The sequence below is a fragment of the Anthonomus grandis genome, chromosome 10, assembly GCF_022605725.1.
Source record: "Anthonomus grandis grandis chromosome 10, icAntGran1.3, whole genome shotgun sequence".
Lineage (NCBI taxonomy): Eukaryota > Metazoa > Arthropoda > Insecta > Coleoptera > Curculionidae > Anthonomus > Anthonomus grandis.
In genome coordinates, this window is record NC_065555.1 from 28,963,072 (window position 1) to 28,976,558 (window position 13,487).

General features: G+C 34.8%; 1 protein-coding gene across 1 annotated transcript in view; it reads left to right on the forward strand.

Moving 5' to 3' along the window:
- The window catches only part of LOC126740857 (hemocytin), a 279,897-nt gene that overhangs the window by 181,253 nt on the left and 85,157 nt on the right, over window positions 1-13,487 (forward strand). The window contains exons 38-39 of the mRNA XM_050447026.1: window positions 7,246-7,349; window positions 7,403-7,568. Of these exons, the coding sequence (XP_050302983.1) occupies window positions 7,246-7,349; window positions 7,403-7,568 (270 nt within the window). The remainder of the gene's footprint in view (window positions 1-7,245; window positions 7,350-7,402; window positions 7,569-13,487) is intronic.

Here is a 13,487-nt window from a genome sequence, read left to right on the forward strand (position 1 = left end):
TTCTTTTTACTGATGAAAGTAAGTTCAATTTGTTTGGGTCCGATGGAATCTCATGGGTACATCGACCACAAGGCAAAAGATTCGATCCAAGATATACACAGCCTACGGTAAAGCATGGTGGTGGCTCCTGCATGGTATGGGGTTGCTTCTCTGGGTTCGGTACAGGACCATTACACATCATTGAGGGTATCATGGATCGATTTGTGTATTTAGACATCCTACAAAATGTAATGCTACCCTTTGCTGAGGATAATTTACCTTTGACTTGGATATTCCTACAAGATAACGACCCCAAACATAAATCAAAGGTTGTCAAAGATTGGTTTTTATCGGAAAATATTAGGGTTATGGACTTTCCTGCGCAAAGTCCCGATCTTAACCCGATTGAAAACCTCTGGGAGGAACTAGACCGGCGTGTAAGGCAACATCAGATCAGTAATAAAAATGATCTTATACAAGTTTTACAAGATTCCTGGAATTCTATTGGAGAGGAAACCATTATGAAACTGTTGGAATCCATGCCAAATCGATGCCGCGAGGTGATTGCCAATAAGGGATACTCTACTTACTATTAATTTTTCTAAGATAGAAATAAGAAATAACTTGTACTTTTGGAATAAAATTTAGTTTCTCTACTTTTGTCTCATAAATATTTTGTTTAATTAAATTAAATCTTAGGATTTTCTTCTACAATTTATTTTACTTTATACAAATTAAGTCTTAACAATTATTGTTGATTTTCATTATGTGTAGAACTGCATTAGTTTTGAAGTATTCAAATAAAACGCAAATTTAAAAAGTTTCTCTACTTTTGTCCGATAGTGTATCTACATTACTGCACACCAACCTTCTAAATTAAACAGGCAGATGTAATACAAATAATATGTAATAAACACAGAACATTTAAATATTATAAACTTAGAAAATTATTATAAAGTGAATATATCTTATCAATTAGTTCAAAGACAAAATAGCATTCGCAAAATCTTTATTATTGTTGACCAAAGGTCTGTTGTAAAAATTGGCAAAGGTTTTGGAATTTTCAGACCACCCTGCAGCCCGTCTAATCGTATCGAAATTAACACCTTGTCGTGCTGCCGCAGATGTAGCCGCATGCCGTGTACTCTGTGGCTTAAAACGGTTTACGTCCACACCACTCTTTTTCAAAAAGCACTTAATCCATTTACCAATGGTTTGCGTAGTTGCTCTGTGGTGCGGCTTTTTAATGGAAATAATTAAATATTTACAACCACTCCTTAGAGTATCAGTTATTACCAAATAAGTTCTAAGACACCTGGCCACACAGACTATAGGCTCAGAGTTAAAAAATGGCAAAACTAAAAAAGGCTGACTTTTATTAAATCTCGATGTTTTCATCTTCCCTGGAATAGGAATTTCTATGTTGTCATCTTTAATACAAATGTTTGCTATTTCAATTAAACTTAGTGTCTGTAGTCTGTGCCCAGTAGCCAAGGCCAGCAAGGTTGCCAATTTTTTAGTAATGACTTCTAAAGATAATATTTCATTCTTATCAAGTGAACGAATGAAATTTAAGACAATTCCCGGATCCCATATGTTTTCATATTTTGGTAAACGTTGCCTCACTCCAAAGACTCCTTTAAAAAATCTTTTAAGTCGGAAATCATTACCCAAAACAGGACCTATTTGCCCTAAGGCTGCTCGATATGTATTTAAATTTCCATAGGATGAACCCTTCTCAAAAAACAAGGTTAAAAATTCCAAAACCCTTTCTACAGATACCTCATATGGGTTACATTTCGATTGCTACAGAATTCCCACCATAACTTGAGCCCTGAAGTGTATTGCTTCAATGTGGAGAGGGAAATAGATGACAAACAAATGTTTATTGAACTCTCTGGAATATCTTGCCTTGATAGAGCTTCCCTGATAACCTCCCGGCCACCAGGGAAAGGTTTCTCCATATGGGGTGCGGAATGCTGCCAAAAGAAAGCAAGTTATAGTTGGGTTTTAATATTACTGGATCCGTTGTCAATAAGGAACAAAAAAGCGGGTACCAAGGTTGCGAGACCCAGAAGGGGGCAACCACAATACCCTCTGCTTCATCCTCAATTATCTTTTGGAGGACTTTTGAAATCATTGAAAATGGTGGAAACGCGTAAAAATCCAAACCACTCCAATCCAGTGTGAATGCATCCACCATAAAAGCTTCTGGATGTCGCATCCATGAAGTTAATCTGAAATACTTTTTATTCAATCGACTGGCAAATAAATCGATTTTTGGAACACCAAATTTCTTAGTTATTTTCTTTAATTTAAACGAGTCTAAATTTAAACTCCACTCAGTTTCCTTATGAACTTGGCGAGAGGCCTTGTCCGCTTCAATATTATCTTTCGAATTAATATAGCTAGCAAATAAAAAGACATTTCTATTCTCACACCAAGACCATATTTGTTGAGTTATCTTATTAAGTTTTTTAAAACGAACACTGCCCATTCTATTAACACATGATAATGCTGTGGTGTTGTCAATTCTACATAGAATATGACAGTCTCTATAGCTTGATAAAAAACTCTGAAGCCCATACAACAAGGCCAAAAGCTCTAAACAATTGATATGTAAAAGTTTTTCAGATTCATTCCAGAACCCAGAAGCACCATTATTTCCACAAAAAACCCCCCATCCTGTCTTGGATGCATCAGTAAATATTTCAACCTCATAATTTTTAACACAAACTTCATTACATGCAATAGGAATATTTTCTTTAAACCAAGCTAAATCGTTAAGTAGATTAGATGAAACTTTTATTTTTTGATAATAATTTCCTTTTGCCTTTTTAAGCGCTAAATATTTATGACGCTCTAGAAGTTTAGTGTGTCTAAAACCAAACTTTAAGGCTGGACAAGCGGAAATAATAGTGCCAATAAATCTTGCAAAAACTCTAATTGTACATACAGGCAGCTTCATAAAAATTTTTATTAATTTTAAAATATGGACTATTTTCTTTGAAGGCAAAGATATTATCATCTTGTTGGAGTCAAACTGAAAACCCAAAAATGTACAAGAGGTAGTAGGTTCCAATACACACTTTTTATGATTTATTAAAAAACCTAGTCTAATGAGAATTTCAAGGGTTAAATTTAAATTATCTTTACATTGTTCAAATGATTTTCCTATTATGAGAAAATCATCTAAATACCCTATAATTAACACATCCCTCTCTCGTAAATATGCCAGTATTGGCTTTATAATTTTTGTAAAAACCAAGGGTGCACAGCTTAAGCCGAAGGGTAAACAATTATATTGATATAATGAACCCTGAAAAAAGAACCTCAAAAATTTTTTATGGTCTTCTTTTATAGGTACTAAATGATAGGCATCCTTAAGGTCTATCTTGCAAAAATAACAACCTCTAGTCATTAAGCGGGCAACCACTTTCCTATCTTCTAATTTAAAATGGGAATTTTTAACAAATTTGTTAAAGGATTTTAGATTTAAGATTAATCGTTTTGAACCATCTGGTTTTGGTACAATAAAAATCTTTGAAACAAATTGATCACACTTCAAGGCCCTGGAAATAGCTCCACTAACCGTTAATTCCTTTATTAAGGAATCTAAAATTTTTTCCTGGTTATTTGACCATTTGGTCTCCTTAGGAATTAAGGTTTGAATTGGATTTCCAATAAGAGGAATTTCCAGACCTTGAATATAGGAAATGATTTTCCTATGAACTGAAAGTTGGAGCCATTGTTCTACAAAAAACTTTAATCTACCACAAGGAAGCATACACACCTGATGAGTTACCTCCTCTTGTCCAGTGGACGAGATCCTTGCAGTCTCTTGCCTTGGCTGGAAACTCTGTAGTATCGACTGTTCATTGATGTTGATGTCTGAGCCTTCAATTGAACTCTCTGTCCAGTCGCCCTCCTGGCTCTGTAACTCGGGGCTGGACGGTAAAAGTTTTCCTGCTGGGTTGAGGCTGAGGTTGAAGCCTTAGAACCCACAGGCCTTGTTCCAGCTTTTTGAGTTAACTTCTTAAGGGGTCTCAGTTGCTGTCCCGACTTCTTCAATTCTTTGGCTGCTCTAATTCTTCCCTCTAAGTCAGAACCAAATAACAGCCCTTCTTGGATAAGACTTGCTGTAAGAACCTCATTTAAATCCTTATTTAAAGTCAATTTAATAAGGTCCCTCCTTGAAATGGAATAAGTATAATGTAGGTCCGCTAAAATTCCGATTAAACTTGCCATGTATTCTTTATTGCCCCCCCCCCCCCCTCTTCTTTCACCATGTTGGATAATACTGAACCAACCAAAACCAAAGCAGCTCCAGCTTGCTGTTGGAACTGAACAAGCCTTTCATCTCTCTTAAGGACCGGCTCAGATATAGCGGCCTTCACCTCCGGATTTATCTTAGGTGACTCCAAATCTCTACAATTTTCGGGGGGCAGATATTTTTCCATTATATCCAGTTTATTGTTTGTGTCCCATCCATTAGTCAGAATATTAGACCAATGACTCGCTATGTCATTATGGATTGGAGCAGTAAACTCTTTTTTCCTTGCACCATCTTTGACCAGTATCGTTCTAACCTCCTCCCTCAACACTGGCATATCCTCTTGATCTCCTCTTGCCTGATCTAAAGAAAAACAACACAGTTTTCCCTATAAATCCTGATGTATCTTAAAACAATAATAACTTATTAAAGTGGCCCCGTTCCTGATGATAACCTATATAGGCAAAAAAAATTTTTTTTTTTTTAAGAAAAACAAAATATTTAATAAATATTTTTCAAAGTAACCCATTAATTTTGCTAAATTTACAACATTTTAAAATTAGCCCAAGTATCAGTCAAATAACAAGCATACTATTAAGCTTACTATGAAGCATAATAAGCATCCTGATACTAGCTAGCCACAGCCTAACATTATTTCTTCTTTTCACTGCGCTCAAATAAGAGCAAGAGTATAGCCCTATATTGATTTTAATAAACAGGTATGTATATACCCATTTATCTAGAATCTACTATGAGATATTTGTCAGTTCACCTACTATGAGGTATTCAATTAATATTAATTTTTCCTACTATGAGGTAAACCTGATATCTAACTGGAAAATCCCATTTAAGTAGCTTATCAGTTGTCATATTTATTGCTCATAGCAAAAAATAAATAGTTATTTTGGAAAACCAAATAAGTATCCAATAAATTAAATATTTAAAACATTAAAGGCTTCAATACAGAAACACAGCTCAATAAAAGACAATTCAATACTTCCAGTAGAAAAATTGATTAATAAAATGTATATAAATAAATATACACATAAATCTTTTATTTACCTTGGACGACGTTTTGATTTATTTCCAATAAAACATTATTTCTAACGCCATTAGGCAAAGGTTGCTGCTTTTGCAGTCGATTTTTCTGGTTTTTGACGCCCCTTTCTCTAGAATCGCCTCTATCTGGATCTGATGAGGCAATGTCAATCAGGTCGACCGAATTTTTATCCGAATCCGAATTATTGTCGGTGGAGGACGGCGACCGGCGCCGCCGCTGGCTTTTCCGACTTAGTCGGCGATGAGTGCGACGACTGCGTGACCGAGAATGATCGATCGATCTCGAGGATGATGAAGCGGACGACGGGGAAAAATGGCGGCGACTGCGTTTTGATTTACGCTGTTGGCGTTGATTCTTTTCCACTTTATCCATCTTTTCTCCCAGCTTTTTCAGTAACCCTAACACCTCATCACCTTCTTCTCGTTTTCTTTTAGACGACATGATAGAATACAACCTTCATACACAAAACCCCGATTTCGCTAAGAAAAATTAAAAGAATCACGAACACAACCTGCGTGCTTCGCACAGAAATGAAAACTAGGTTGAACGAGGACGAGTCGTAGAGAGGGGAGCGCGCTAGGGTTTTTTATCGAATATGTTTTAAAATCTGTGTGTTAAGCCAGAGGCGGAGATACTACGTGTTGTTTATTTATGAGATGAGGCCGAGTATAATTCAATTCATTGCATTCAATACACTTGACTGTAATTAAAATCTTTATATAAATTCAATCCTTTTTTTTAAAAGGTACAAACCCCCATTTTTGAAAAAACACTTACGCACAGGACCCATTTCTTCATCATCGCTACTATTATAGCTTTCATCACTGCTTAGGAGCAGGAGCTAAAATCTACTAACAACATTTGCCTTCATTATTGATATTATAAGTAATAACAAGTACCACAAAAATGGAATTTATAACCTAATATCAACAAACGAAAACAAGACCAAACCAACAAGAAACCAGAGCGTTCCATTTCAAACCCATATTTTCAGGAGCCGTAAAAATACCGCTTCTAACCGACGATTTACCAAGGTTAGGTTACGGAACTTACCCAATGTTTTCGTCACTTCTTGACACTCAGAGGCGTACTAAATGAGGTTGGTCAACAATTGACATTTCTCAATTCGTATATTATAAAAACCACTCTGGTGTTACTTAGGGTAGATCGATGCACTTACAACTTTAGATAATAATTCTATTGCCCACCTTTCGTTACTTTTTGGTTCACCCTTATATAATACGAGGAAGGTACTAGAGCTAAATATAAATATATACACAAATTGGTTGTTCGCTCCTTACCCTGAAAATACTAATGAGTAGAAACATTTGTTGGTAAAAAACAAACTTAATTACGGTCTCTATTAAGGAGACTGACATGATCAGTAGACATATCTTAGGTGTCGAATTTATCGCAGTACTTATTTTTGGGACTCAGTGTTTGGGAAAGTAGCGCATGGGTTAAAAAGTAGCTTATATCTACTGCATACTCAGGTAAATCATACTGAGGGTAGCATTCTTTGAGATATTTCAGTGCAGATTTTCATATACTGTATTTGCCTGCGGGTATTCTCCACAGGCAAAGAGAGTGTTGCAAAGAATTGTTGTCTTATTACCTTCAGCAGTATGATACTAGACAGAGAATTAATTTATTATTAAATTACTAGTAACGAAAGAGGCTACAAGGTGGTTAAATTTTTAATGGATCAAATTGTTTAATGGCCTCCCTGTTGTTGTTAATTACCAATTTATGCAATGAAGTATAAAAAGGACGATGCAAATCACTCACTATCTCTTTCTAAGTAAAATTTGTAATGGCTGGATAGCTCCTGGAAGCAGAGCTTCACAAATCACAAATTTATTTGCGTTGTTCAATTGAATATTTTAATACCTCAATCTTATTAACTTTTTTAAGCAAGTATATTTTTTCGCAGGTTAAATAGTGACTCAGCTTGGCAACCATTGACCGATTCGACCACAGAGTGGGTGGAAGTTGACTTTCTAGAAAGTCGGGATATAACTGGAATAGTCACTAAAGGTATGGTCATCATATAAAATTGGTTATAATTAATATTATTATTATTATTGTAGGTGGACCGGATGGCTGGGTTACGGCATACTCAATTAAATATTCACAAAACGGAGTGGATTGGAATCCAATTGTCGAAGAAAAGTCTCATAATGAACAAGTGTTTTTAGGAAATTTCGATAGTAATTCGCCGGAGGTTAGAAACTTTATTAGACCAATTAATGCCAGGTAAATTATTGGTTATTTATTTAATAAGCCCATCATACAGTACAACAAAAATTGTACGTAGTGAAAATATAAATATAGTACATATCATAGTACAAATAGGCCAGCACTATTAACGGCGAGCGCTATAGAAACCATTTGATAAAGGAATTTTCAAATGATACTTGGAAAGTTCAAAATAATAAATGAAGATTTTCAGCCAACCTAATATTTCCAGATAATAAATGAAAATTTCAAAATAATAAGTAGGCATTTGCAAATCATAAGTATACATTTCCGGATAGAGATTTTCACATTTCAAGTAATAGCTAGACATCTTTAGAAAATATGTGAAGACTTCTACATAATGAGTGGATACACTACATTATCGCGAAGTCAAAGTACTTGTGGTGCGTAAACTTCCGGTTTTAATCAGTAGTTCGCGTTATTGTTTTTATTTTAAAATAATTATCCGTTTGAAAAAATAATTAACTTTTCACAACAGTTAGTAAACTTGAACTTGAACTTTCTACATCGTCTAGTTCGCGCCGCGCGTGTGTTTTTCCAAAATAAATAGTTCCTGTTTCCTATTTTACAAACAGTTCCTGTCCACCAGACTGTTTTTTGTTTGAATTGTCATTGACTTTATTATTTTATGATGGCCGAGTATAAGTGCGACTCCTGCCAGAAGAACATCTTGGAAAAAGAAAAATATAAAGTTCGCTGTAGTGGAGAGTGCCGACGAAGTTTTTGTATGTCATGTACGGGGCCTGGACAAAACAACTACCAAGGCCTTATACAACCAAAAATACAACAACGTAAGGTTTTTCTGCTCTTTATGCGATTCCCCGAATATGAAATATCTTCATGAAAAAGTCACCCAACTACAAAATTTGCAACTTCCCTTGGAAGTTTTGGAACCGTTTAGGACATGTTTAAAAAAAAATAATGATCTTTTTCCCGTGGTGAATGAAGTTTATGAAATTCTAACCGATCACGACTCCAAATGGAAAGAGCTTTACCAAAAAGTGGATGACATTTACAGTCTGCTCTCAAGTAACAGATCTGACGGTGGGCAAGAGTCATTATTGTAGTCCATTCGGGACATGAAACAGGACATATTTAATATTTCCTCGCTTCTAATGGGTAATCATGAGGAGCCTGTAAACATACTGATTCGGGACCCTTCTAAGGAGGAATTAATAAGGGAAATCGGGGACTTACGAAAAAGCGTAAATCAAATGACCGGCAAATTGAAAAGAATTGAAAAAAATGGACTTTAAAGAAAAATCTGTTATTAATTATACTGCACCTAAAATCAAAAAAACGATTTCGACCCAGACTGATAAAAGTCCTGAAATGTCACATCATCAAAAACTCAGAAAACCTCTTCAAAACAAATACCCAGTGATGAATAGCATTACACTGTTGTAGAAAACATACCTGCCTACTATACTATGAGTCAGCTTGCACACTACATTAAGATTAAACTTGGCACCAATGACTTTATTTGATGTTTTCCTATGCTTAAGGATGGATACAGTTTACCCTCTAGTTTTAAAGTCGGTGTGCAAAACGACTTAAAGAGACCGACATGTGGCCTGCTGGTACTGTAATAGATGGCCATAAAGCACATCCCATATAGCCTTACCGCCAACTCCGACAACATTTCAAAGCAAGAAAAGCTGCTTAAGATCAACTCAGATAGGGAAGCCATAGCTGCTGGTAAGTCCTTAAACGTTGAAGCCGTTAACATCAAGATCGGAGAAGTTTTTGCGGCTCCAAAAAATTAGGGAAAGCCAAAATAATTATTTTTCTAGTGGTTCGCCATCTAGAAAAAATTTTTAGAATACCTGACGCGACCAGAGGATCAAGCGCCCTCTTTAAAATTGGTTGATAATAAGCTTAGTATTTTTCTTTTAAATATTCAGTACTTAAGACACAAAACTAACGATCTATTTTTATTGCTAGATGAACTAAATTTCCCTGAAATAGTTGCTATACTGAACATTGGTTAAATACTGATGAACCCATATATGTTGAAAATTACAACATCATAGCTAGATATAATAAAACAAACATAACGCATGGAGGCACATTGATAATGTCCACTAATAACGACTTTTCAGTAGTGACAAAGTTTGATAACTTATTATCTGAAAAATTGTTTGAATTTTCTATTGTTTATAATAATTCACATGATCTCTACATTGTTTGTCTATATTAGAACACCCGACTCTGATATACAAAGTTTTAGCCAGAAACTACTAAGCTTGCTAGAATCCATGCCCTTAAAAAGCAAACTAATTTCATGTGGCGACCTTAATATTGACTATTCCAGTGTGTGTGCTGCCCAAGAATCACTCCAGTCTATATTCGAGTCAATGGGCTTGATAATGCACATAGATTCACCCACCAGAATAACTAAAAATAGCTCCACCATCATCGATTACGTAGTATCATCCTTTGCTCCAGAACTCTTAAATTGTACTGTTTTCAGTTCGGGCTTTTCAGATCATGAAGCTATATTAAGCTTCTCTTTGGGTTCACTTAACAATAGCACTTTGCGTAAATTAGGCCGTGTTTATAACAAAAATAATTTTCTAAATTTTAAGAATCATTGTCTAACGGAAAACTGGAACTTTCTTTCAAATGATGTCGATAATGAGTTCTCCAGATTCTTAAATTCGCTATCAGATATTGCAAATATATCTTTTCCTCTAAGGCCAATTAAAACTAAAAAACAAAAGTCCTGGTCCTCCAAAGGTCTTCGTGTATCGGCAAAAAACATGCGCTCACATTCCTACATAAAAAAGTTCTCAGAATCTTTTGCTTTTCATAATTACGTCAAGCAGTATAGGAAAACTTATCTTAAAACAATTAAAGCTGCAAAAGAAATTTATTACAGTGGGAGGCTGGCAAAATCTGGCAATGTTGCTAAAGAAACATGGTGTATTGTTAACGAACTAAGAAATAAGTCTACCTCAACTTGCGCTATCTCTACATCACCCGAGGACCTAAACAATTACTTTGTAAACGTGGCAAAAAATCTAATGGCCACCATAACACTTTCTGATGATCCTCTATCATATCTCTCTAATGAAAATTTGCACAATTTCTTTTTTACGCCAGTATCATTTACAGAACTTTAAAGTACAATTAACGAAATAAAAAACAAATCATCAGCTGGTACAGATGGGCTTACTCTTAAAATGTTTTCAAATATGCCTGATTGTACTCTAATCCATTTAGTAGACCTAATCAACATGTCATTTCAAAATGCGGTCTTTCCAAACTGCCTTAAAACTGCAATAATCATTCCATTACATAAAGGAGGAGATAAAGAACAAGCCTCAAACTATCGTCCAATGGCACTTCTTCCAACCCTCTCAAAGATTATAGAACGCCTGGCTAAAAAAAGGTTTTTGTCATTTTGGTTTAAATATAATATCTTAACCCCTTATCAGTTTGGATTTCTGAGCAAAAAATGCACCAACGATGCTATATTCTCCCTATTTAACAGCGTTTATTCAAATATCAACAAAAATTACTTAACAGCAACAATTTTCTGTGACTTTTTAAAGGCTTTCGATTGCGTAAAGCACATTATTTTAATTAAGAGATTGCAGCACTATAGATTCAGAAGTATATCCCTTCAATGGTTTAAGTCATATTTGTGCAACAGAAGTCAACTTGTAAAGGTCGATACGTCAAGATCTTCTTGTAAACCAATTGAATGTGGGGTACCTCAAGGTTCCGTTTTGGGTCCTATGCTCTTTCTGCTGTTTCTAAATGATCTGGCCAGCCTGAACATAAGTGGAAAAATCTGTCTTTTTGCTGATGATACTAGCTTCACTTGGAGCAATCCGAATGCAATGGCACTACATACAACAATTTCCAACGACTTGGTCTTCATTAAATCGTGGTGCGATTCCAATCTTTTATGCCTAAATCTCTCAAAAACTAAAGTCTTATCATATAAAACGACCATTCCTCCATTTATTCTAAACAATACCAGTTTGGAAGTTGTTGAGTCTATCAAGTTCTTGGGTCTTGTTGTGTAAGCTCGGCATGTTTTGCCATAAGATTAATCTCAAGAGAATTAGGCTTTTTCACGGCCAAAACAGTTTATTATGCTCTCTTTCAGTCACATCTTCGTTACGCCCTTCCATTCTGGGGTACATGCTGCAAGACCCAATTTGAGCGTATATTTAAACTTCAAAAGAGAGCGCTTCGCTACTTATTAGGACTTGATAGTAGAGCTCACTGCCAAGTAAATTTTATAAAATATAAGATCCTTACTCTTCCCTCGTTATTTATATTTGAATCTATCTGCCTTATCCGCAAACATGTGTCGCAGATTCCACAAAGACCATCCCACAGCTATTCACTAAGAAACGTTGATCATAATCTTCATCTGCCAATTCCACGGTCGGAATTAGTAAGGAACTCTATACCACAGCATAAAGAAACCAGCAGTCGCACTTCAATAAAAATACATTGGCTTGAATAAGCGAGTTCGGTGCATGTGTACTAACGCAGGCGAGGCATTTTTGCTTATAGTAGGGATGCCGCTGACACTCGCTACGGTCCACGCGGCTTTTGCCTTGGCTAGAGCCGGACTTAAACATTTTTTTAGATGTTATTATCTTGTAAAATAAAAATACCTACATAGTACAAATATTGATTTTTTAATATAAATAAAGTTCATACATTAAGAAAATATTTAAACAAAAATAAACATCGCATTTCTACATCGAAAAACGACGATATAGAAGAATACGTGCAGGAAGTTAATTAGGTATGAACCATAACTTTAAGAGACCATTCTTTGAGTAATTTTAAAACAAAAAGTTCATATAAACATATGTCCAGAAATTCTTCGTTCTCAATATACAGGGTGTTAAAATTTAACAACAACTAAAATATATGCCACTGATTTTTGTGCAATTTTTATTATGTTCTGTGGATTATACAAATAAAACTTTTCTGTCTCTTGAATTTTTTTCGTATCTTGCTTAGTTAATAATAAATTCTAAATGAAACTTTTCCCCAAATTCCTTGTGTGATCCAGGGATATGCAATTAAGTGGACTTTTTTTCTCGAAAAATAAGCGAGGTACGAAAAAGTTGTATTTGTATTTGAGTAAATCAAATAAGATATTAAAAATGGCACAAAATTCAGGTGCCCCAATTTTTTTGCCACAAATATTTCTTCAGGTCCCGTTCGAGATTACACTGAACCTAATAAATTTAATCATGTTAGGGGTAAATTAGCTCCTTAATGTTATAAATAACACCGCCAGAGAACTTGCGGACCTATGTTCATATGAACTTTTTGTCTTAAAATTACTCAAACAATCGCCTGTTAAATAATTTATGGTACATACTTAATTAACACCCTGTATAGTAACGCTTTTAGATTAACATCTGACTACATAGTAGTTTAAGGATAACTAATTATACAAATAAATAATTCAAAACAAATAGAAACTCTTAGGCCAATAAATAAAGACAAATAGTTGGCAACAATTCAAAACAATTCTAACATCTGCGAATTTTTGTTATATTATTAAGTACCAACTAAAGTAAAAGTATACAATTTTGCAACTCTTTTAAATATGGCAACACTGTTAAAATGGCAGAAATATAAATAATGTCCTTAAAAATCCAAAAAAAAAATTACATTGCTGCAACTTTAACTGATGCTTAATTATGTTATTTAAGCCATACAGCCAAATTTGCAGCTATTAAAAACTTTGGCAAAGTCAATTATTTTGCTTCATTAATAATTTTTGACATACCCCTCTTTTAATACAAAAGTTTTTATAAAAAACGCTACGCTTTGTAAAAACGCTATCAAAATAGTCACTAAGTACGGCGCTGAACTAGGTGATACACCTATGAACACAGTTCGATAAACAGTGAGCTCGGCATCCGGAGA